The 27,075-nt window shown below is 42.5% G+C and overlaps 1 protein-coding gene across 1 annotated transcript in view; it reads left to right on the plus strand.

Annotated features, from left to right (window-relative positions):
• Positions 1 to 22,281, plus strand: part of LOC129178149 (metabotropic glutamate receptor 7-like) — a 112,672-nt gene extending 90,391 nt beyond the window's left edge. The window contains exons 8-10 of the mRNA XM_054770075.1: positions 1,422 to 2,357; positions 14,787 to 15,039; positions 19,905 to 22,281. Coding sequence (XP_054626050.1) covers positions 1,422 to 2,357; positions 14,787 to 15,039; positions 19,905 to 19,954 — 1,239 coding nt within the window. The 3' untranslated portion in view covers positions 19,955 to 22,281. The remainder of the gene's footprint in view (positions 1 to 1,421; positions 2,358 to 14,786; positions 15,040 to 19,904) is intronic.
• The last annotated feature ends 4,794 nt before the right edge of the window (positions 22,282 to 27,075 follow it).

The raw sequence follows: 27,075 nt of genomic DNA on the forward strand, positions 1-27,075 counted from the left end.
TCAAGGTATTCAACTAACGTTGTTGTTATTATGTAATTTCCAACAAGATAACATTTTTTCCCTTTGAATCCTCCCCAATGAATCCATCTTTTAACGTTTAATCAGGTTTAAGATCAAACAACAAATGTGTGGATTACATTTATGTGCACTGATTAAATCCTGAATGCTACATCAACACTCCTTTTCTGTGATTAAGTTTAGTCACGCTGGTCTTATTTCGTGTAAAAAATAAAAAACTCAAAAGGCATTCATTGTATTTGTGAAATGTAATAGATTGTTCCATTGTTAAAATTATATTTTATTTGGGAGACACTAAGTGCTTATGACTTGTAAGAACTCGAACATTTCAAGCCTCTGACTTCGGATTTGTCTCGACCTGTCTTGTTTTGATTTGAGACTTGGACGTGCACATCTTTACTTGAGACCTGACTCAAGACTTGAGATGAATGACTTGCGACCTACTTGAGACTTGCAAAACAGTGACTTGCTTCCACCTCTGTTAAAGAGCCACAGAAGGCAAAGCCTTTGTAAATGAAGCAGCGTCGCAGAGTTTGACTGATTTTAATGCCTTTGTATCCTAGAAAATATAACCATGTAGTATTCTTCAGGTCCATATTTAGTGGAGATGAACTAACATTAAAATTTGTCTCCACATTCTATAACTTTCCCGTGTTGCTATAGCGTTAATCCTGTCGTGCTTTTGCAGCCATGGAAACCTTAGAGCAAGTATACTGTTTCATGGTAAATCAGCAAAGCTTCTGAAAGCATCATCAAAAGAAATTTAACATCATACATTTTTTTCACGCTCCCTGAACAGATGAAAAAACCCTTTTTTCATGGATTTTTAAAGGCTGACTTGTATGTCTTACACTTAGATCCTAAATAATGAAAGATCTCCGGGCCTTCTGGATTAGAATTTAAGATATTTCTGTGCCATGTTTGTACACTGACAAGATCAGTTTACACTTTAATACGTACAAATAGCTCTGCAACAATTAAAGTGGACATTTTGCAACCCTAACGTCATTGCTTGTTGATATGTCACACCTCAGGTTTATGTGATTTCCTATTATTTTTAATCTGACGAGCAAAAGTAACCTTTGTTGCCATGGTGATTACTAATATCTTTAAGAGAAGGCAGTCTCTTGGCAATGGCATAAAATAAACAGATGCTACTGTAGCACCGTGCTTATGATAAATAATGTAAGTCATGATGAATCAGCACTGCTGCACTGCTACAAGGCTATGAGTTCGAATCTCAAATAAGGCTGTGTGGAGTTTTGGGTTGTTTTTTTTTTTTTATTTCCCTGCACTTGCGTGGATTTTTACTTCCTGTGGGTGTATTGGCCAGGCCTATGAAGTGCATGTCTTAATACCTTTGTCATCTAACCGTCTCATCCTGTTTCTCTTTGCTTCTGCAGCTTGAGGAGCTTCAGTGGCCCAATGGTGAGCAGGAAGTGCCCATCTCAGTGTGCAGTCTGCCTTGTAAGACTGGAGAGAGGAAGAAGAGGGTCAAGGGGATGCCATGCTGCTGGCACTGTGAGCTCTGTGATGGATACCAGTACCAGTATGATGAAACCTCCTGCAGACTGTGTGCATATAACATGAGGCCCGACCCCAACAGGACTGCCTGCCAGCCCATCCCGATCATCAAGCTGGAGTGGCACTCCCCTTGGGCAGTCATCCCTGTCTTCCTGGCCATGCTTGGCATCATTGCCACCATTTTCGTCATGGCCACATTTGTACGCTACAATGACACGCCCATTGTGCGCGCATCGGGCCGAGAGCTGAGCTACGTGCTGTTGACCGGCATCTTTCTGTGTTATATCATCACCTTCCTCATGATCGCCAAGCCCGATGTAGGTGTATGCGCCTTCAGGAGGATCTTCTTGGGTCTGGGCATGTGCATCAGCTATGCAGCGCTGCTCACCAAGACCAACCGCATCTATCGGATCTTCGAGCAAGGAAAGCAGACGGTCACAGCCCCACGCTTCATCAGCCCCACTTCCCAGATCGCCATCACTTCCAGTCTGATCTGCGTCCAGCTGCTGGGTGTTCTGGTGTGGTTTGCCGTGGACCCGCCAAACACCATTATAGACTACGATGAGCAGAAAACTATTAACCCCATGCTGGCCCGTGGCGTACTCAAGTGTGACATCACAGACCTCCAGATCATCTGCTCACTGGGCTACAGCATCCTGCTCATGGTGACCTGCACTATCTACGCCATCAAGACAAGAGATGTACCAGAAGACTTCAACGAAGCCAAACCCATTGGCTTCACCATGTACACCACCTGCATAGTCTGGCTGGCCTTCATCCCGATTTTCTTTGGCACAGCCCAGTCTGCTGAGAAGGTGAGTCACTGACTCTCTCTGTCTGTGTCACCGCCCTTCGCTTTGTCTCTCTGTTTCCTTCAACTCATAAATTCACAGTCAGCCCTTCAGCCTGTTTTTATCTTGTCTAAACACATGCGCACATGCATATTTGTGAGACACAATATGATAAACAGCGCACGCAGAGAGCTTGTGCACTCATTTCACAACTGTATAACTTATGGGCTCATTTGCGTTTGATTTCTAATCATGTCATTTTGCGTGGGAACTCAAACTTGTCCCAACACAGACAGAAATAAGCACACCAAGGCAGAAGAGGGTTTGTTGTTTGGAGCCCAAGTCCTGAAATGCCCGAGGAATGATACGAATGGGAGAGTTGGCTGCTTCAGATGCATTATCTCAGCTCTCATGCCTAGGGCTCCGTTTATACCATTATGCAGCATTTTGGGAAGGCAAGACAAGCAGGTGGAGGAGGAAGAGGAACAAGTGGAGGAGGAAGGCAGCGAGGAACAGGGGGGGTAAATAGAAGTTTGATTCGACACATTCCATTTCTTGACAGCTGCTCTCTACCCAACGAAAGCATTTGACATTGGGCGCTCCCAGAGTTGATTGAGAATATGACATTTTGACCTTCTGGGCGAGTAACTGCTTATCTGGCCAGCAGCCGCCAGAATACAGATGCATTCATCGGGCCCACTCATGAGCTGTGCACGAGGCTCGCCGAGATGTGTGCACAAAACAGAGTGGAGGGGAAGTTTTCCCCTGACAGAATATCAATGCTGACAGGAAACCGTTACTTATCCCAAACCTTTTGAGAAGCACGACACTCGATATTCGTCCAGATAAGCAACTGCTTCAGATGGATCAGAAAGTGATATTCCTCATCTCAATTTGGTGCTGATTTCATAGACGAATTACACCCTCAGCAGCGATTAGGAGTTCATTATGTTACTCACAGAGAGTAGCGAGGCACTAATGTGTTTTCCTTTCCTCTTATGCAGTTAACTCCTCCTTTGCCTGTCAGTTCACACCACAGCGTCCTAGTTTAATGGTCTCTGTAGCTGCATGTCTGCCTGCTCCCCAGCCGCAGCTAGTGAGAAGTGCCTTTGCATGTCCTAAAGCAGCCTTTGCAGCGGCGGCAGTGTAGTTAAATGGATGCGCCACCTTATTCATATTTCAAGCCATGCCAACATTTTTAACATGAACAAACATCTGCTTTTTTAAAACTGACACTCTTGTTTTAAATGAACAAAATGAGAGGAAAATGCAGCATGCATGTGCAACAACTGCAGGGAGCTGTGTATGCCCTCTTTAAAATGAGATGGCCATAAAGACAGTTATGACAAAGACAAATTCACAAGATGGCATGATGTGCCTCTGCAGTGTGCTTCTACGCATTACATACCCTTATTTTCCACATCTGTGACCCCTCGCCTCCTTCCTAACCTCTGTTTGGCTCATTTAAACTCATGTCAAGGGAAGTCATATGAATATAGCAACAAAGGATCAGAGAGCATCCCCTTCCCCCTCTCATACACCTGCAGCTACTCAGCACAGTCAGGTAATGATGCTGAGAATCACCAGTATTCCAAATCAGCTGACTCATGACTTTTAGAAACAAAATTCTATGCCTGAATGTCACAAACTTTGCTAAACTGCCGTAGAGGAGACTATATTGCTAACATAGCCAGAAAGTGTAACATGGAGCTGAGCATGGAAGCTAGCGTGCAGATAGATAAAGGATGCTGCGTTTGAATGCAACAATTCTCTTCGTCTATGACCACAGAACACGGCCGCATTTCTCTGCAGCGCGATGATACGTTCCCACCCTCGGGCACAGAGTCCTCAGAGTGAAACCCCCACTGGAGTTGCAAGTCACGAAAGAAAGCGAGAGCGAGGGAGCCGTGTCATGGAAGTGTACATTCTTGGAAACACGTCTGAAAACCTCTTAGGCACTTGTAATATGCTTCATGTAACTCTCGCAAAGACAGAGCTGCACAGTATCATTAAGAATGACTAACCTTACCCGACGTTTTTCTTTACTGTTTCAGCTTTCATGCACTGAAGAATGAAAATCATCTTTTAATCTCTGTTATTCTGTAAACACTGTGACACTTAGTGTGACCGTCTTCCAAGTAATAATCCCATTACTAATCAATTGATGTATGCAGGGTGCAAAGAATTTCATGCAAAACAGAAAGGTGGTTTTGAGTTTTTATTGCGATAACACATGTATAACATTCTCCGAGATAACAATACTCATGAGGACTCTCAGGGCATTGAATCGATCGCAACTGGACTGTTCAGGTTGTCTTAGAAGACATTTCGCCTCTCATCCGAGTAGGCTTCATCAGTTCACACTCAAAGGCTAGGTGGGACACACACCAGTCAGACTAGATAGGACAGCTCTAGTCTGAGAGCTGTCGTTAGGATACAATGGAGTGGGGCCTCTGCCGGCCGACAATGGTCGTTTGGGTGGTATCAACTTCATTGACATCCCAGGTGATACCACCCAAACGACTATCGTTGCCGGGCAGAGGCCTCACTTCAACGTATCGTAATGATCGTCATTTGACGCCACTGAAGAGTCAAACCATTCCTGGCTGAACCTGCGTCCTCCTTTAGAGCATAAACAGATTGGATCTTGCACCAAGCTCTCAGACCAGAGCTGTGCTATCTAGTCGGACTGGTGTGTGTCCCACCTAGTCTTTGAACGTGAACTGATGAAGACTGCTCGGGTGAGAGCCAAAACGTCTTCTAAGACAACCTGAACAGTCCAGTTGCAGTCGATTCAATGCCCTGAGAATACAATGACCTCAGAATATTCACAGGCATACTCATGAGGATGATGACACTACTTTTCATTTAGCTTTTAGATTTGGATAAATAATGTGTTGATAGTAAAATGCTGTTTTTTAAAGAAAAGCTACACTATATTGGATAACCTGGTTATCCAAGGTTTTGAAAGTAATGAATTTCTTGAAATTAAAATACACTCCTGATCAAAATCTTAAGACCAGTTGAAAAATTGCTAGAATTTGCATTTTCCACATGTGGATCTTAAAGAGGTTTTCAGTAGAGCTACAATATGCAAAAATAAGAAGGCGGACTGAAAGTGAAAGCATTTTGAAAAAGTAATTTATTGAAAACAACAATTAAACTGAAATAGGCTGTTTATCAGCTGATCAAAAGTTTAAGACCATTGCTAATAGAATAGCAAAAAACTCAGTAATGAGTAGCTCCATCGTTCTTGTTAATCACTTCAAAAATTGGTTTGGGCATGCTTGATGCGAGTGTTTCCAGGAGGCTAGTGGGAACATTGCTCCAAGTGGTGAAGATGGCTTCATGAAGGGCATCAACTGTCTGGAACTGATGGCCATTTTTATAAACTTCCCTTGCCATCCATCCTCAAATGTTCTCTATGGGATTTAAATGAGGGGAACATGCAGGATGGTCCAAAAGAGTGATGTTATTCCTTTGGAAGAAGTCCTTTGTCAGGCGAGAATTGCAGTGTTGTCTTGTTGAAAAACCCAGCTGTTACCACACAGACGAGGGCCCTCAGTCATGAGGGATGCCCGCTGCAACATCTGCACATAAACAGCTGCCGTTTGACGACCCTGCACCACCTGAAGCTCCAGTGTTCCACTGAATGGAAAAAGCATCCCAGACCATGATGGACCCCCCTCCACTGTGCCGGGTAGAAAACATCTCAGGTGGGATCTCCTTGTCATGCCAGTAACGTTGGAAGCCATCTGGACCGTCAAGGTTACATTTTTTTCTCATTAGAGAATAAAACTTTTTTCCACCTTTCCATGTCCCATGTTCTAAAGGGGCAGTTTTGATGCGTTGAAGGAGACGAGGTCTTTGAATTTCTTTTTTGTTTTTTAAACCTTTTTCCTGCAGATGTCATCTGATGGTTATTGCGCTGCAGTCAGCACCAGTAAGGGCCTTAATGTGAGTCGAAGACCGCCCTGTGTCTTGATGGACAGCCAATCGGATAAAGGTCAGCGCAGGTGTGATTTTTTTGGGTCTACCACTTGACTTTTTGTTCCATAATGCTCAGGATCTTTCCAAAAATGTAGAATGACTGATTTACTGCACCCAACCTCAGCAGCAATGGCACGCTGCGAGCGGCCTTGCTTATGCAGCTCGACAATCCGACCACGTTCAAAAAGAGAAAGCTTCTTGGCTTTAGCCATCAGGAGGGCATGACAGTGTGATTGCCTGACAGAAAATTAAAATTTTGAGCAGATTTTGGCTTTTATAGCCTGTGGTCTTAAACCTTTGATCAGCTGATAAACATCCTATTTCAGTTTAATTGTTGTTTTCAATAAATTACTTTTTCTAAACGTTTTTTGTCTCACTACCCCTTCTTGTTTTTGCATATTGTAGCTCTACTTAAAACCTCATTAAGATCCAAACGTGCAAAATGCAACTATTTTTCAACTATTCTTAAGATTTTGACCAGGAGTGTATATTGAGTTTCAATCTCCATTTACCTTTTGTTTCTTCTGTAATGGAAAAATATACTCTCACTGGCCATTTCATTTGAAATACAGATGAGGTTGATAGAATAATAATAATCTCCAGTAAAGAGTCAATAAAAAATGATGCCCTAAGATACAAAGATAAATGTGGTCCATTTTGTTAGGTAGTTATTTAACAAAAGGTTTATTTTTCTGTGTTGTAGTTTGCAGTGGTGTACAAATGCATGCCTCACACTGATACCTCTTTCCCTTCCCATGTCAATATTTCCACACTTTCAGATACAGTAGATGTATAGACTGTTCATCCCGTTTAAGGTCACAGGAAAGCTGGAGTCTACACTAGCTGACACTAGTCGCCAGTCAATCACTGGACTGACAGACAACCATTCACACTCACATCCACACCTACAGTCACTGAGCGAGAACTGATCCCCGCTGGCTGTGTTAAAAGTCAGCCATGTGAAGTCTTACACTATCCGTGACCTGGAAAGGTAGGAACTGAAAACAGGTTATGCACTATTTATGAATCTTATCACATTTTACAGACTATTTTTCATTCTTACAATAAAAGCAACAAAGTGAACACGAGACGCTTACTTTTATCTGGTCACACATGTGCAAGTGCCAACAGGGCAGACAGGTGATTCCGGTGCATGTTTATCAAAATAATGTGCAGTGAAACATTTTTATGATATTTTAAATTAGGGCTGGGTGATCATTTTTAGATACCGGTATCCCGGTATAAAGTCTCCCAATGATAAGAAAATGACTTATACCAGTATAATTATCAATTAAAATGGAAAAAAGCAGAGTTGGTGACCTTGAGCTGATGAACTAAACATGTTGAAATAGCGATAAACACCGGCGAAAGTTGGCGGAACCTCCGCTTACGGAGCGTGAATGGAAGCTAGCGGGGTTAGCTTAGTTTAGCATTCTAGTGCGGCTGTGTGTGTGCGACTCCGGCTGGATGAGTACATTTTCACCGCCGTGTGTTTCACCGCTTTAATGTGAGGAGTGTTTTACCATGCCTGATGACGACGTGCAGATTCTGAGTGAAAAAGAAGAGGGAAACGTTTATACTTGCACCCAGCTCGTCTTACAGACGTTGTCAACACACAGAGAACACACTTCTGGCCTTCAAAATAAGAATGCCGGCTGTCCCATGTTGTCTAACTGTGTAAACAAAATAAGAGTGTACATATGCAGTTGGAATTGCATCAGTGACTCCATCTTCCTTAATCTCAAGCACGGGTATTACAGTTTGTTGAAGATTTTGTAGCAATGTGAGCAGAGGCTGACGTCCCATTAGATAAGTTAGCCAGGCTACCTTCATTTCGGAATTACTGGGCAAAATTGTCCATTGATGTATTGCATGAATAAACATAAGGGTTTTTGCATTTAATTAACGGGCATTTTGTTCACTAACCCATAAATCACACATGCTATGCTGGTAAAAATAAGTGTAAATTGAAAAAACGGAATTTGGAAAAAAAAAGGTTAAGGTTTGTAGTTTTTTATGCAAGACTCTGCTGAATTCAATTATATCGTCATATCGTGATACATCCCAAAAATATCGTGATACATGCCATATCGCTTTTCAAACTAATTGTGGTCAATATGTGTGTAAATACTAAGCTATATACTGTATGTATCTATATAGCACATACAGTATATCCATTCATAAAATACAATACTTCACATTGTTTTCAAGTTTTAAAACATTTCTAAAGTGTTGCGGCTTTTATTTTGTAGGAGCGGTGCACCACGATCAGTTACATGTAGCGGAAACCCTGCCGTGTACATAAAATAGGAGACCCTGATCTCACCTTTACTTGAAGTGGTTGTCATGCAGCAAGAGTTTCAACAGTGAGTCTCTCTAAGGAACTTTGTTTTGCATCGTATCTTTTCAATCTTGCCACATAAAATACTTACAAAAGAGGCTGCTCATCAAAGCATCTTTTATTAAGCACATTATCATCATCTTGTGCTTTCAAAACATCCTTCCTCCTACAGAAACACCTACTGTCTCTCTCCGCTACTCCTAACAGTGGTTGTCAATGTTGAGTGTGGCAGTGTCATTGTCATGTCAGCCTTACGTTTGAACATGAACACATTTTTTTGTGCACTGGGCAGCTTTATTTACGGAACTGTGAATCTTTCAGTTTTTAATTGAACGTGCTCAAGTGGGGGCTGCACGGTGGCCTAGTGGTTAGCAGGAGTTGGTATCTTCATTGGAACATCTCTGTGTGGAGTTTGCATGTTCTCCCCATGCATGTGTGGGTTTTACTGCATCTTCCTCCCAAAAACATGCATGCTAGGTCAATTGGAGACTCCAGAGGTATGAATATTTATGAATGTGAGTGCGAATGGTTGTTTGTCTATATGTGCCCTGTGATTCACTTGGCGACTAGTCCAGGGTGTACCTCACCTCTCACCCTAAGTCAGCTGGGATAGAATGCTTTGCCTAGCTGTCCGCGGTTAACTAACTTGCTAGCTAGCTAGAATTATGTCGACTGCGAGCGAAGTAGCGTTACGTTTCCGTATGTTATTTCACATTTCTCAGCAAAATGTATTGAAAATAAAACTGAAAATGGATGAAACATATTCATTATTAAAATGTATCAGGTGTTGATTATCACTACATTGCTGTGAACAGTAGTTCATTTAACCGATCAAGAAAGAACTCCATGAGCTGTGACGCTATCATTGCTAAAATAATTGTGTGTCTGGCAAATTGTCCATGTTTAATTGCCTCCATGACAATAGTTATCCAGAACAAGGCAGCCACATTTAACAGGGAAGCTTTCAATGTGTGGGCGAAGCACACCCAAACGCAATCACAACGCAATCACAAGCTTCTTGCCATGTTCACATTCCCACGCCATTCTTCCACAATAACGACTTGCTTGTGAAACTTGTCCCACCAGCTAGAGGTCCAATCGGGTCTTGTCCTAAATTGCCATCATTGGCGGGTGTGTCGTAGCCATTTAGCGAGCAAAGCAGCAGCAGCATAGCCCACAATGGCGCCTTGGTTTGACGAGTTCCCCAAAACCTCCGTATGCGTGTGGGTGAGAGGCCAAAACGCACAGAAAAATATGCGGTTTTAAAATATCCGTATTGGTGTGGACAGGGCCTCAGTTGTCTCTATATGTTGATGTTTACATAGTCAATTTTCAGTGGTACAAGAGTGATAGGAGTAGCAGATACTGGAACACAAGCCTAGAGCGCCCTCTTATGGCTGTCAGTGTGAAAAAAACATGTAAGTCGCTCCCGGGTGGGGGCAACAGGCTATTTTTTCATGGGGCCCAGAATTCCTGTTCGCACTCCTGCTACTGGAGGATGAGGCACCTTCTTTAAGGAGAGTTTGGATGTAAGAGTACATAGTTTGATGGCGTTCTGGCAGGACTTCCAGGTATCTTGCAGTGGGGCTCCAAGTAAGAGATTGTTTTAGATTTCTGACTGTCAAGCATGTTCTGACTGTCGTGGCATGTTTTGTAGGGTGCAAAATTTATATCACTCTCAAAAGACGTGTTTTTGCATGCCTGTGAAGTGTGAAGGAAAGTTGGATGGGGACGATCGCTACAGCCAGAAGGCTGCCGGAGGAGAGAGACTTTTGTGATCGGCGTTGAAAGGCATTTATCGGCATATGCCAATCCCGTGCTTTTTCACGGAAATCGGCCGATACTGATCGGTGGGCGATCGATCGGAACATCCCTAGTCTGAATCATTCCAGTGCACCATCGAAGTGTGCGGGTGCAATAACCTGCCGTCTGGCCCTATGTAGTTGTGAGTGAGCTCAATAGTGTGGAATTTATTGTGGGTTTCACCCGGCTATACAGCTACAGTAAGTCATGTGTAACACTATGTAAGCAAACGCTAAGTAAGTGAACACTATATAAGTAATTTTTCGACATGTTCACATGGATATCATAACCTAATAAATCGCACATGCCATCGTTTAATAGGTTGTAGTGTAAAACATGTATATTGAATGACAAAATACACTACTGTAGCATCATTAGGGTGGGATGTCTGCTGGACTTCACCAGTGTGTTGATTGCATCCTCCACCAAGACCTCAAACTCCATGGCTTCAAACCTCAGTTTTTGTTTACAGCCACTCTGCTCTCCCAAACTCTCCATGGGACCAGCTGGCAGCACACAACAAATCCTCATTTAAATAGGGCTGTCCCCACCACTTCTGCACCTGTTACAAATTGCGCAAGCAATTATAGTACTTCACCAGCAACACGCCTACTAATATGCATTTTTTTTAGTTTCCTCACGCAATTTAGTGCTCATTATTTGGGATCTCAGTAGATCAGGCCCGGTGTGTCTCTTTCTCTGAAAAATTCTGACTTTCAATGACAAATCTCATGAACTACAGCCAAAGCAGTGCCTGCAATGTGGAATCAGGCTTTGCAGCACATAGCCAGAGAGAGTTATTCATGACAAGAGCCTGGCTAGAAAGTAGGCCAGCCCCAAACACAAAAAGAGATGCAGGTAGTTGAGAGGAAAACAAAATACCCCAGCCCAGATTCATTATTGAAGGCGTTGTGTGGACGGCCAGAGACTACCCTGACTGTCACTCACTGAATCAAGTCCTCATCACTGTGTGCATCCGTTCTACTCAGCCATAGCCAACTAAATTGCTATTACACAAAGTGTGTCCCTGGTGGCTATAATTATGAGAATTACCCTCAACAGCCTTTAGTCTAAAAGGGAGACGTGTCGTTTGTTGTGGCTGGATGTTGCCGTTCGGGCTTGTCAATGAGATGTAACGTTCAAATGCTATCGCTTGATTCCTGATGAGGGTGTTAATAAATCATTACCGCGGCTATAAATAGAGAGTTGCCGAGCAGCTGTGAAAACGACTTCATGTATTTATTTATGTTAAAGCAACAGGAATTAATTATGAATGTTTTGTGACATTTAAGGGGTGGGTGAGAGGGCGATGGAATTGGGTCAAGCTCAAACGAAGGCACAATGGTGGTGATTAGAGACACTGGGAGATTTGTTGCTGTATCTGAGGGAATGGCAGCTTGCATTGCTTCGCTTTCTCCTTTAGTCTTTCATTTGGGTGTGATGAGTGTGAGTGAACACCAAACGCTTGCCAGCAAACTGCTGCACCGTCAATAAATCAGCTGTAAAAGGGTCATTGTTGCAGTGTCCAAGGTATCAAAATCTCATTAAAAGCTTCTTCCAGTCGTGTTGAGCTGTGCAATAAACTCTGGAGTGTTACTATGGAAACCAGCTACAACCAAACATAGAAACACAAGGTGGGGAATCTCTAGTGATTATCCGACGCCATGCACTTGCCCTGCTTTGATTGGTTGCCCTAATATCTCATCAGAAACCCACATATCAGCCACATAAAAGTGACACATTTGCACAGCTCTGGAGAACAGCATGCACAGAGATCACTGAGATACTCATGCTGTTATTAATGCATGGTGTGCAGGCTAGATGCTTCCCCCCATGGAGAAGCAGGAAGGGTTGAAGAGAGAAAAGGCGGCTGTGTGTGTGTATTGCTGGGATGATGATCTTGTATCTGAATTATTGGTGGAGATCAGAAGACAAACGCACGGCGACTCTTCAAATGGGCCCGTGTCATATAAAGACATTAGCATTAGTCATGCTGTTTACCAAAAGTGTATGCAAATAGTGGCATTTCTTCATTTCCTTTCCTCAGTGATTCCGTCTCGCCGCCCTGCAGATCCACTGTGGGAGCTAATGTGTTTACAGTGCCATCCGCCTACCAGCGGCAGACTGAACATCAGTACAGATGACATCTGATGCATTTAAGTGCAGTACAATAGTGATGTGCTCCTGAAACAATCATGTAGCCTCTCTTTGGAGACCCTCAAATGAAGTGAACCGTTGGGCCCCTCCTGTCTAGAACTACCCTTTAGAGAATAAAAAGACAGTTAAACAAATGCGTGATGCAGGTTACATAAGATCACAATTGCGAGTGGAGAATGCGAAAGTCGTTATGTAAGTGAAGCGGCACGCCGTGGAAGAATGTACGTCTGCAGCATACATGAATGGCCGTTCTGTGAATGATTTTTAACATGTACTGCGCTAAAAGCCTTTCACAGGCTGCTGCGTGTGGCGCCGCAGAAAGACAAATGAAGACGCTGTCAAAACTGCAGAGACCACTGCCATTCATTGTGGCGTCATTGTAGTCTCATTCACATTCAGTGGATTGCTGTCGCTCAGCTGGCTCACATTGGTGTGGTGGCAGCGAGAAGGGCAAAATAAAACACCTGACATGAAGAGAAACTTGAGGTGGAAGGACTCGAACCAGGTCTATCAATCTCGCCAGGAGTGGGAGTGGGCGCACTGGTGGGAACGAGGCTGCAGGAGGACATTTAGATGAAGTCATGTGACACTGCAGCAGTTGACATTTACGTCCTTGAACAGCCATTGTCTGTTTTTCAGCTGCAGGTTGGATTGGATGCTGTTCTTTTATGATGTATTGCTCATTTCCCACCAATACGTATATGTGATTTAAATGTGTAATTATCAACAAATGACTTATTTTGGCTTTGGTGGTGGAATGTGGCCCCAATATTAGGTACACATGCACAATCTAATTATCCATCAGAAGAGCTCTACTAGAATTTTGACTTTTCAAAGATAATAACGCTCAATTTATATTGCCATTGTCAGAGAGGTGTTACTCTCACATTATTGTGTATGGTGTGGATCTGCACTGCATCAAATTTTGGCGACCCTACTTAGCTACTTGAGAGGGTCCAAAACGCCTTTCAGTATGAAACACAGCGATATTAATGGATCCCACTACTTTGTGCAGGTGTACCTGACCATAAGGCAAGTGAACAATGATGTAGGTCTTTGGGCTTGAAGTGGGCGGATCGATCAAAATATAAATATTGTCGATACTATGCTGGTATCGGTATTTGATCAATACTAGAGTGATGAGATTGATATTAGAAAAATAGCAAATATGTGTGTGTTTTTATTGTGTTGTTCAACCAAATTGTTATATTTACAGTGGTGTGAACAATTATGTGCCCCCTTCCTGATTTCTTATATTTTTGAATGTTTGTCACACTTGTTTCAGAGCAAATGTTTCAGATTATCAAACTAATGGAAATATTACTCAATGACAACTCAAGGGCATTACACAGCTCTGTGCGAAAAAGTGTTTGCCCCCTAAACCTAATAACTGGTTGGGCCACCCTTAGCAGCAACAACTGCAATCAAGCGTTTGCGATAACTTGCAATGAGTCTCCTACAGCGCTGTGGAGGAATTATGGGTCACTCCTCTTTACATAATTGTTGTAATTCAGCCATACTGGAGGGTTTTCGAGTATGAGCCTCCTTTTTAAGGTGTTGCCACAGCATCTCAATAGGATTCAGAAGCAGCAAAAGAGCCCCACACCATCACACCACCACCACCGCATTTTACTGTTGGTGTGATGTTATTTTTCTGAAATGCACCTTCCAAAAAGTTAAACTTTTGTCTTGTCAGACCACAGAATATTTTATCATTTTTTCACCACACAGTGCCATTTAGGTTTGGATTTTTTTTTTTCTAAAATCCTTGTTGTTTGTATTCTCATTATAATCACGATCAACAAATTTAATCAGAAAATCATTCACTGATGAATGGAAACTGTCCAAGTAAAAAGTATCGGCAATAACGGCCCTGTATTTTCATGGTATCATTGACAAAATTTCTAGTACCATCCAACTCTGCTCATTTTCTTCACTCTGGGACTGAATGGAGGACAACAGCCCATTAAATTCAGTTTCTGGTTGCTTACAGTTTCTGAAACGACGGCCAGCAATGTTTAGCCGTAATTGCACTATTTGCCCCTTAGGCTGCCAAACAAAAGTTACAATCTCACCCAAAAGACCCATTCAGATTCATTTCCGATCGTTTTTGGTTAATTTAACTCTTTTTTTTTTACCCCCATGTGTGTCCCTTCTTCCAGCTCTACATTCAGACGACTACCCTGACCATCTCCATGAACCTAAGTGCCTCAGTAGCACTGGGCATGCTGTACATGCCCAAGGTGTACATCATTATCTTCCACCCTGAGCTCAACGTACAGAAGAGGAAACGTAGCTTCAAGGCGGTGGTCACAGCCGCTACGATGTCATCACGTTTGTCTCAGAAGCCCAGTGAGAGACCCAATGGAGAGGCCAAGACTGAGCTGTGTGAGAACCCTGCCACTGACCCCATGAGTGAGTAATCTTTATAATATCATGTCAACTTCTAACATAGGTATATGGTAGAACCATTCATACATAAGCTAAACGCTGATAAACCTGACAGTTATGATATATATTTATCGTCCTTTAGTTGGCAAAGCCTAAGCAGTTGAACTTGTTTAGGATCTACATTTATATCTGTGCTATTGAGGTTTTCAAATGGTTTCCCCTGGAGGGTAGAGTGATATGTCTTTCTGCTACTTCTCGTATCTTTCTTAGAGTTCCTTTCTTGCACTGGAAAATCCCATTTGCCCAATTTAATTGGTTGTGTGTCGGGGTAAAAAGTATGTTTAATGCCTTATAGAAGAGGCCAGCAGTTATCTGCAAGACCTTTAACCCTAGTGTGCTGGATGAGGAAGGAGGACAGAAAGATTTGAAGAAAGAGAGTTCTATCAATGGAGTGGAAGGAGATAATCCCTCTACAGAACAGACTGTTACTCAGACCACCACTCTTCTGATTCAACAGCCAGCATGATAATGTAGGGTATTAATCTGTGGGGTGCAAGTGCACTATTGGGACAAAAGTATTTGGACATGCACGACTGGTCAGAAGTTTTAGATCCCCCTGGACCAACACACAGCTACAGTGGAAATCAAATACTATTCATCAGACCGTCTGAAAGGGATTACATCTAGAGACTGTGCTGGCTTACCAATGTGTTCTTTTTTCCAAAGGTAGTTCTGGAATTACTTGGACTTTTGTTTTGGTTCATTTCCTTGCTGTAAGATGGCCCCCTGACAAACTAGGCCCGTACCAGAGGGTACTGCATGCCGCTGCAGAATGCTGTGGCAGCTCTTTTGGCTCACGGTGTTCCCAAACTTTTGACCAGTAGTGTACTGTATGTCTTAATCAATCACTGAATTGGTTTGGGGTTGACTATTCAGCTTGACACTGTTCAAACCATAATTGGGTTTTTTTTTCTGTTGGCAAAATCAAATGCTTTCCTAGTAGTCTGCTGTGGTTTCAAGCGTGTTAAGCCAATACCATATGAGTGACGTATACAACTGCTATTAGCTCACCGGTTGAGTGGATTCATCATCTCTACATTATTACAACTGTGTGAGGATTCATGGCTGGAAATGACAAAAATAAAGCAGCATCCTTTACCCCTTAACACACTGCAGTACGATATTCCACAGTCTCCACTTTGCTGCAGCTGCCTGTTTTCTTGCTGCCCTCAGTCTCCTCTTTCAAAAAAATTACCGCCACCAACAACACCGCATCTGGAAGTAAATAGAGTAGACTCCATTGGTTTTGTTTGTTTGCGCATCTCATTACCACTCTGTGGTTGTAGCACGGATATTTTTAAACCAACCACCCCAAACGCAGGCAAGTAGCATCTAGCCGAGCCAACACAATATTCGTTTTTGCCTTTTTGGACAAAGCATGAAAGCCCCTGAAATGGAAGTGGAAACTGTTATCGCAAACAGGGAGCAACTCCTGTTGCAACTGTAGCTTACATACTAAAAACAGGAAGAGGTGGGATATACTGTAGTGTAGTAAATGTATGTAGTAATGCAGTGATGTACGGAAATCTGAGATGTACTACTTTAAAACAAACCAAGTCATCTGCCAACAGAACCAGAAAATCTGACTGATTCCATTTGACTTGTTTCAACCATTTTGGCACATTTTCTTGTTCGGTTGGCAGATTATTTTAAAGTAATATATCTCAGATTTTAGTGCGTATTGTATTGCTTATTTAAAGGCCCGGTCACACCGCCCGAACTTTGCTGTAGCGTTCCTGGAGCGGTGAAAAAAATTCATCACTGCTCGTAACTGCGCACCACCGTTTAACAGAAGTTGGCCCCCGTTAAGGCAACGGCGTATACGCTCGGCCACCGCTGATGGTCCCTCCTACCGCTCCAAAAGTTTTGAGCTGCACAAAATATTGCGAGCGGTGAGGAGCGGGCAATTTTTCGCCATGGCAAAGTTCATCACTACTCCAACAACGCCCAGTCAAAGTTTGGCGCCGCTAGACGCAAGTTCGTGGATGCTTGGGTCGCTACGCCAACGCAGAAATCTTGAACGCTGGACCACTGCTGCTTCGCCAGCTTTGCCCGGGCGGTGATTAAACGTTGCACAAACTTTGGTGGTGCGGTTGTAAGCGTTTTATGAGTGGACACGGGATTGCTGGAAGGGTGTCAGGCGTTGAAGCAGCGATGAAGCAGCGATCCATTGCGATGATGAACTTTGGTTAGGCCTTGGTATGGAGGTGTCGGAGGGGGACCAGAATATGGCTATAAATACGGGGAGAAATGGACCAGGAGCCCATTTGGAATAGCAGCAGAATCAGAACCTCCTCAGATTGCAACAAGCTATTGACAGAAGGAGAAGAGAGAGAAGAAGGAGAGACAGCGCTGATGGTGGAGCTGAGGAATGAGGATACACGAGCCTTACAGCACTTCATGAGGATGCCACCAGCCCGCATGCGCAGAACGCCGCTCTATCAACGCTCGCGTCACCGCTAAGCCAACGTTCGCTACCGTTAAACCAACACTAAAGCAACGCCGGCTTCAGCGGTGCACTGCTAGGACAATGACCATGTTTTCGATTTTCGTGTTTTCGCGCGGTTACAAGCAGTGATGAATTTTTTTCACCGCTCCAGGAAAGCTACAGCACAGTTCAGGCGGTGTGACCGGGCCTTAAAATAAGCAAATTGGTCTAACTTGGTAAGAAAAAAACGTCTTGTTTATTATTATAGTAGTAATTTTTTATTTAGTTTGCTGTGCACATACAATTATGTCCACATAGTTAACTGTACATCTATCATTAGCTGATGACCATTCTCGTTAGAAAGAAGAGAGCGATGATTGACAGCTCATGCAAATCACACATCACAAGCCACGAACGCCTCCTCTCCCACAACGCTTCTACAGTAATCACACGGAGCCATCACGGTGCCCACAGGTGCAACAGCCCCTCAAAAGCCCTCTTTGAATGATGTCTACGAGATGACAGACTTTTCTGGGAATCTCTCCAAACAACATCGACAGTTGTCCTGCTCATCTGTCAGTAGTGGAATAAGCTTGTGTGTATGCATCATGAATGTGTGCCCGTATGCGGACAGCAGATCCAACAAGGGATAAGAATCACACACAGCTGATGGAGCAGATACATTCTCTATAGGGGGTGGTCCAAACCTCAGCAACTGTCAGTGTGGCACATCAAAAGTTCCCCAGCGGGTCATTTGGTCTCCAGGACGCCGTCTCAAAAGTGCATCATGTCATCTGCTCTGTGGGCCTTTCACCTCCGTGAATGTCTTCTCGCCTCATCTCTCCATCGTGCACCCTTTCGTCCCTCTTGACCTTTTTTTTGCAGCAATGGAAGTGACATTTATTAATGGCGAATTTATGTGCATGACCGCCCCGAAACTTGAACTGTGGCTCCCCCATCCCCAAAGACTGTCCGTCAATGCCTGTAACCATCAGAGCGCCAAATACCTCGCTTTCAGGGCCTGTCAGCCCTGGAGGAGATGACTCGGAGTGATTTATAGGATTATGAAGATGAGCAGTTCTGCAGATTTGCACTGGTATTGATGCAGTGTAATAGCCTCAGAGAAAAAGCAGGATTTGTCCTTTAATTCGCAAATTCTCATCACTCACTGTCCTCTACTTACACCGCAATCACAATATAAATGAACCACAACATGTTTGTTCCCTCTTTTTTTCTCCATGATAGAGTCAGGGTGACTCATAGGGTCATACCTACTTGTTACAGAAATAAAAGAAGAAAAACATACTCCACGCAAACATGTTATTTTTCACGTATCCTCTCAGAAGCTTGTGTCTGAGTAGGGGGAAAAACTAAAGTGGCTGCTTAGAACTGTCATTGATGGCAAACCCCATTAGAATCTTTCTATTCCGAACTGGTGAGTGCAGAGCCCTAAAAGCCAAAATAAACATTATTGCAACATAAGTGTAGATGACATAAATGATGCTTTACAAGCCATATGTATTTCAACAACCAAAACAGAAGGATAAAATGTAGGAAAGGGTATGCTGCTCTATGGCTACATAGATTATAATAAGCACAAATTGACCTACACTTGCTGAGATTGGCTGCCTGGTCTTCCTGCTGCATATAGTTAATAGCAAAACTCTGTTGTACACTCAGTGATATTTTATTCATCATACTTGCAGCCCCAGACTACAAAATGCTATAAAGGGATGGTGCGACTTTAATTGCATAGCCCGGGGGAGCTGGTTGCCATAGCAACATTAAAGCAGTTGAATGAGAATCTATTGCAATGTGTTTAATTAAGCCAGCATACGTCAACCTTCTCCATTGTGTGGAGAGGATGACAGATGGGAGTCACGCATCCTTGCTGGATGACTGCAGTCTACGGCGTGAACCTCCAAAATATATCGAATGCCAACGCCACCTTTCAACCTCCAAACTTAAATCCCGCCCTCAAACTACCTCGCAGAAGTCGTGACGAGTCGGCGAGACCTCAAACACAAGAAGGCAGGCACCTTGAACGTTTGAAACAGGCCACGACGAGGGGAGGACACACGAGCACACGCTGCGGCGAGGTGGGCGCTCAGCCACGTTTCCATGGCAATCCACACTGGGAGCACATTGCTTGCCCTAACATTACTTTGGTGCCCACTTGTGTGCTGTTTGTTTTTTTATTGCTAGTTAACATGTGAAAATAGAAAGTGAGGCCTTGCACTGGGGCATTGGGAGTGCAAATAATACACAGGGCCAGAAAAGACCACTTGTGATTGCTCACAGCTGGTGATAAGAATGCACCACGCAGACAGCAAAGCTGCAAATGCATATTGGCTTTGTTTTGTCTTGCTCAAATTGAATGTTGTTATTCCTTCTTCTTCAGGTCAAGCAACCAAGAAGACATACGTGAGTTACAACAACCTCAGGATCTGATGTGCTGGAGGAGGAACACTGCTTGTCTGTCATTTGTGATTGAAAAGAGTAAGAGTGAAACTCCGGAGAAACGGGAGAGGACCACAGGCATCCTAGCACCACCTGCAAACACCTGTGAACTCATACTGGATGGTGGACCGCATCCCACCTCCATCCAGGCTTGACAGAGACTAGCAGTGCTGTGGGCTGCTGCGGCTGCTGCGGCCTCCCTGTTGAAGCAAAGTGTGTAGGTATTGAACCGGTGGACCCTAGCAGAGAACAAGCCGCCCGCTAAAAGGGGTCATCGTGGACGAGGGCATCAAGGACAGTGGATCTGCTTTCAAGATACTTTCTTTTAAAATGTCATTAAAGCCATATTCTCTTGGGGTTCCCATTATCTGATTTCTCTTCTGTATTGTTTCAAAGTGATTTTCTTCTGTGCCTCTACTGCTCCAAGTACATCAAATTACCTTGAACAGCGAGCTCTGCCACACACAATATTTTGTTTTACACAAATCAACTAAAAGAAAAAAGTCAGTCCCACATGATGATTATATTTGAGTGATGGGCATTGTACGTATATTTTTTGTAAATATTTGAGAGTATTTTCATGTTTGGAGTACAAAAATAGATAAGCAGTCTGTGTTCAATGGGATTTGGATGGTTATGAAAAGCACCACAAAGTGTTGACTTTGCATGTGCCAATGTATGTCTGTTCTATTTGATGTAAGCAAAAACAATAAAAAAATATATATAAAGAAATAAAAGACAATAATGATAATGAGCTTCGGCACTCTCCTACGCGTTGTTTTCTTTACCAAAACTCGTTAAAAGTACAGAATATGGCTTTAATCTGTTGATGGATTGACCCCCTCTTGTATGTGCAAGCATGTTTGTTTTTTGTAGCCTTTCGTTCTGGTACCTAGCAACCATGTGAGAAACCATGAGTATCAGAGCGACCGTGCAAGTATGTTGTGATGTCTGTCAAATTATGAAACTGTAATAAATGCGTTTGTTATCTTTTATACAATGAAGGCGCACAGCATATCACAGTTCTTTCAGTGCATGTGTGAGTGGGTTTATAAGACGTCCAGACTGATGCGTGAATAAGTGTTGTTCATCACTGCAGCGCTTATGTAAACGAAATGTAAATCGAAACACAAACGTTACTGTCCCCCCACTATGTTATAAAGCTGAGGAAGCAGCGCTGTCATGCAGTGAAAATGAGATCCAGCAAGTGAAGAGCAAGTCTACTTTCCAACTCCTTTGCTTACCCTTTTGCTCTTTTCTGTCTCACCCCATGTTCATCCCCGACTGTTGATACTCTTTCCAAGTTCCAGCAGCCATGTCAGATCAGTTTGTCCCTGTTGAAGTCAATGCCTTTAGCAGCTTAGCTCCCACTCTATCGGCCTGCCTGCAATAATGTTTCTATTTCCATATTGATTTTGATGTAAAAAAAATATCTGCTCCCACTTCTAGTAAGCACCTCCCTGTGATGTGATATACTGTACCGTGCTAAGGTCTTACAATATACCAGAGGCGTGGACTCCAGTCACATGACTTGGACCCAAGTCAGACTCGAGTCACAATTTTGATGACTTTGGACTCGACTGGACACAACCACAACCTGCAAGTCGACATGGATTTGACATCAATGACTTGGGACTCTGACTTCAGTCTGAAGACTTCAAAATACTTACGATTTTCAGTGTGTTGAATAACATGTGTCCCAATTTCAAAGAATTCAACCGATACCGTGACCGTTGTTATATCATTACCCGTAAGACACATTTTCCCACACATACTGCCTCATTGAATGCATCTATTAACATCCAATCAGGTTTAGGAACAAACAAGGATGTGGCTTACATTTCTGTGTACGCCAGACTACTGGAGAGTGGTAGAAAGTTATTCACATGCACATGCACGCACACCCACAAAGTTACAGTAATTAGGTAAAATGAATTTGTCCAACGTTTTCAGAAGTTAATTTGTTGTTGCACTGATTAAATCCTAAACGCTATGTCAGCACTCTTTTTCTGCGGCTAAGTCTTGTCACGCTGGTCTTATTTATTAAAAAAAAAACAATGAATAAAACAACTAAACAGATTGTTGCATTGTTAAAACACCTCCACCCACTGAGACAAATTCATGTCATTCCATTCATGTCATTGTTCTATGGAACAAACGCGCCAGGGTGCCTCAACGCATGGCAACATATTGAGGCTGGCCAAATTAGTAAGTTATTGTGTGATTAATTAATGATATACATTAATTATAATTATCATATTCATTATATTATCGTCCCAGCCCAGGTGCCCACGAGGCATTTTTTTCTGAAAGAAAAATCTTATCACGTTTTAATCTTGCGAGATCTTGTGACACGAGATCTTGTGACACCCCTAGTAAACACTAAACAGTGCTTATGACTTGTAAGGGCTTGGAAATTGTAAGCCTATGACTTGGGGCTTAACTCGACTTGACTCGAAATTGCACCTTTTCACTTGGGACTTGGAATTAAAGACTTGAGATGTACAAAAGGCCCACTTTCTCCCACCTGTACAATATAAAAGAGTGAGTGATGGTGGTGGTTGGCTTAGTTTGTACACCACATGCCCTTCCTAGGACAACCCTGGTCAGGAATCAAACTCATGCTCTCTGCCATGAAAGGCAGAAGCGTGTACCATCACACCACAAGGGATCCAAAAATCCACATAACACACTGCTCACTCCTACACCTCCAAACCTTCCTGCAAGCTTGACGTGGACGTTCTCCTCCGATTTTGGATCATCATTTGCAATAAAATTGACTGTTGGTGAGAACCCTCTCTCTTCAATTGCCATTGTTCGCTAGCGACAGAAGCAAGCTAAATGCACTATCCAGGATTAAGCCTTACACATATAAAATGCATTTTAAATGATAAAATATATACCTTTTTTAAAGCTTTGCTTCTTCCTGCTCCTTTTGGACATGTGGAACTGTGAAAAAAATGATTCATGAGATGTATTCCATTGTAACCTTCATGTTCAAATAAACTAAACCAATACATGTAGGTACTCACCACGAATGAATGATAATGATGACCAATAGAGCAGATGAATCTGACTCACCAGTTAGTGCGGCCACCATGCTTACGCCTGTTGTGAGGCCACCTTTACCTCACGCTGAAGGTACGAGGCTCCACTGCTCTGCAGGGCGCTGGATCGCTTGCTGTCGGAGAAGGCATTTCTCCAAGCCACGTTAACGTAATCCACACTGCTAACGATTTATGATCATATCTTAACTTGTGTTTACCTTGCTGTAAGGGAGGCCAGGCTGTTATATATGTGTTATACAGTGGTGTGAAAAAGTGTTTGCCCCTTTTCTTATTTTATTGCATGCTAGTCACACGTTTCAGATCATCAAACAAATTTAAACATTATTATTAACACAAAACGCAGTTTTTAAATGAAACATTTTATTATTAAGGGAGAAAAAAATCCAAACCTACATGGCCCTGTGTGAAAAAGTGATTGTCCCCTAACTGCATTGCAGAATTGTTGTAATTCAACCAGAAAATAAAACATAAGCACACTGTACATCATAAACATATGATCTACAGTAGTTTAGATCTCGTTTATCGTGAAGATTTTTAAAACTGTTTACACTAAGCTGCAAAAACATTTGAATAGGCAAGGCGGGGCAAGTTTATTTATGGAGCACAATTCATACACAACTGCGATTGGCTGGCGATCAGTCCACGGTGTACCCCGCCTCTCGCCGGAAGTCAGCTGGGATAGGCTCCAGCATACCTGCGACCCGCGGCATAGAAGATGGAAGATGGAGACAAGCAAAAACACTTTTTCACACCACTGTACGTTGTTATATATGTTTCAGTTTGTGTCTCACACACAAATCGCCGAACAAAATCTCAACGTTCGACAAAAAAACATTATCAGTGAACCATAAAGACATCAAGATGTAAAATTGTGGGTATCTACAAATGACTTCGGGGAAATGAGACATTTCAGAGATTATTTCCTATTTTTTGAGAAAAAAATTTACAAAAAAAAATATCATTGACCAAAAATAGGGAACTGAATACTGAATTGTAAATCCACTGTTATTTGATTTGTTGTTTTAGCCACACTTATGACCTGTTTGATATTTTCTTTTGCCTCGTAACAATCAGAAAACACACAAAATGATAAAAGGCTAAAGTGGCAATTATTCATAGTGACCTCTTTCATGTGTCACATACAGTATACTGTAATTACCATTTAAGCTGAAATAGCAGCCTCAGCTCTAAAAGATGTGCCATTGGATGTGTTGTCTACTAGGACAAATAATCATATCACCACAAATCCCCTCAGGAAAAAAAGGAACCAGTGATGCAATTAGGTTGTTGTAGGTAGTTAGGTAATTGTGCTACAGTACTGTGGACACCTTTTGGCACAATACACCCTGATTTGGTTAGTGTTTCCACTGTGTAGCTGATGACAGATCACTATAGCAGATGGCTGAATGAGCTCTTTAAATGACCGAGCTCTGTAGGACAGCATGCAAATCGCCAGTGATTTCAACAATAGAGTTTTCCTCCCATTCTGGGTCACCCAAGTAGACCACAAAGCCAGAGATCTTGCTTAAAAAACAGGGCTTTATTTATGTTTAGACCAGGAGTCTCCGACAGGTGTGTCAAAGAATACGTGCAAAAAGTATCTCAGCCGTTCATTCCAAACATTATTTCTCTTTGACTGCACTGCTTGAGCGGAGATCTGCTAGGTGAATCAAGTACAATCAAGTGCTGCCAGTCCCGTGAGAACAAAGCTTGATTACTAAAACATGCAGCAAACAAAATGCACGAGCATGGTCTTACAGCCATGAAGCAAGTGCAAATGTGATCATGAAATGCTTACAGTATATCTTAGCGTGTCAAACATACAGTTGCACTCAAAATGATTCGACCCTCATCGTAAATTGTAGTCGTCACTCGACACATTGCGGTTTGAATTTCACAGCTTCAGGTTTTCAGTAATATATTAATTAATAAATCTCATGCTGAAATGTTTTGTGGTTGAATACAGCTTATTATTAGGGAAACAATATGCAGATTGAAACAAATTTAGAGGGGTTTTTTTGGCCTGTATTTAGCATTTTTTAGCATAGCGCTGTGAATATGTAGTATTCTACACTGGTCACTCGGTGAGACACAAAGGCTTATTTAGTCTTATTATGTCTACTACATTGGGTAATACAAGTGTAAAGGTGCCGAAAGGGGTGTTAGTTCATGTCTAGAGGGCTCTAATAACGTTAAAAACTGTATTTAGAAGGTCGTAAATAGTTTTTTCTATCATCTAACTGTGAAAATATTCCATTTATAAATAAGGAATCCTACTTCGCGGAAATGATCACGGTCGGGTCTGGAACCAAATAGCCGCGATAAACAAGGCATTAGTGTATATTTATTTGTGAAGTTACTTGCAGTTAGTTGCAAGTTACTAGCTCACAAAACAAAAAAACTATTTGAATAACTCAACACAGCAGTCACTATTTTTTTTTAATTGGTTATCTATTGAAACTTTTTGAAAATGAATGTAATTTACAATTGGGGTTGAATAATTTGGAATACAACTGTACTTAGTGCTGTTCAGCCAGGTATACCTCTCAGTGAGGCAGTGTAGGAAGGTATGTAGGGAACATTTACACATCAGCTTGTATAGCGTTACCCTAACAGGACTTTGCACCAATAAAGGTTTCCTCTCAAATAGGGACCTTCCTCCAGTAAACATCTGGTACTCAGTTGAGCAAATGAACATCCCTATTTGAGAAAATGCAATACAGTATCATTTTATAGCAGTGAAATGTACCTCAGAGCCGCTCCTAAAGGCCCTGTCACACCTTGACCATTTAGCCAGCGCATGCTTGCATTGATGGCATACGTTGAACTGTCGATGTTTTTTTCAATTTTGGGCGTATACATAGCGTATTCGAGTTTGACATATACATGACGTATTAGTAACTTATATAGAACGTTTCTATAACTTATAGACAACTTATAACAACGAATGCGTAGCGTGTTGCCGGCGTTCACAACTTATTCCCAACGCCAGTCTAACTTATGCAAACCGCACGGCAGCATATGGCCGACGAACACGTGCCGTAGCCTATAAAAAGGCTGCCACTTGATGACTCAAATCATAACCTCACTAGACATCGCAGTGTCAACATCAGCATCATGCCAAAGAAAATTTCAAAGACTGCTGCTAAGAAGTATCAGGGCAGTGACAGAGGGATCCATCACCACCCACAGCCTCCCCCTCCCACTGTCACTCTGATGGAGATGACGCAGGTTCTAACGCCTCTCAGGCATCGTCAATGGTATCGGAAGCTGCTTCCCCAGTTGCCTCCATCTCCTCTCAGCCAACCTTTGCCAAGAAGAGGGCAAAGAAGACACAGTTTTGTCTCAAGGTATGTTGACGTATTACGACTTGTGCGTAACTTACAAATAACGTGTGTGAACGGGCGTCAACGATCGCATAACTTATTGCCCGCGTATGCAGGACGTATGAATGATACGTTGACATATGTCGAAAAGTTTTGTGCATGCACAAAATTTTTGGATGACTTGGATGTACTACGATGTATGCCGGCGTGCTTCAGCGTGCTCTTAACTTATACAAAACTTACCCATAACTTATTCGACGTACGCCAGCGTATTGGCCAAATTTTTCATACGTTGGCGTAAGCTGGCTAAATCGTCAAGGTGTGACAGGGCCTTAAGATTGTGCAAAGTTAACTATTGTCTAAAAATACACAATGAAGGCAAAAGACTATGTAAAGTTGCAGGAATTTGCCTCTTAAAAAATACAGTGCAAGCCCACTGAATGAATGGTAATGATTCTATCTTTTGTACACTTAACTGATATACGTATGCTGTGAAGTCATTGTTGCTTAGTATTGACAAGAAGATGCTAATTATTGAGTATAAAATGAATTTTACTCTGTTTTGTCAGCAAGTGATGGCACAAAGAGATGCCGATCTTGTTGTCTGTTTCCATTTGTACAGCGTCTCTTTTCGCTCCTGTGGGACCAGATGGTTCTTACTTTTCTGTCATTTTGGTTTATAAGCCAAAAAAATCCCACTTACTGTATGCCCAATTAG

This window comes from Dunckerocampus dactyliophorus, chromosome 1 (genome assembly GCF_027744805.1).
Source record: "Dunckerocampus dactyliophorus isolate RoL2022-P2 chromosome 1, RoL_Ddac_1.1, whole genome shotgun sequence".
Taxonomy (NCBI): domain Eukaryota; kingdom Metazoa; phylum Chordata; class Actinopteri; order Syngnathiformes; family Syngnathidae; genus Dunckerocampus; species Dunckerocampus dactyliophorus.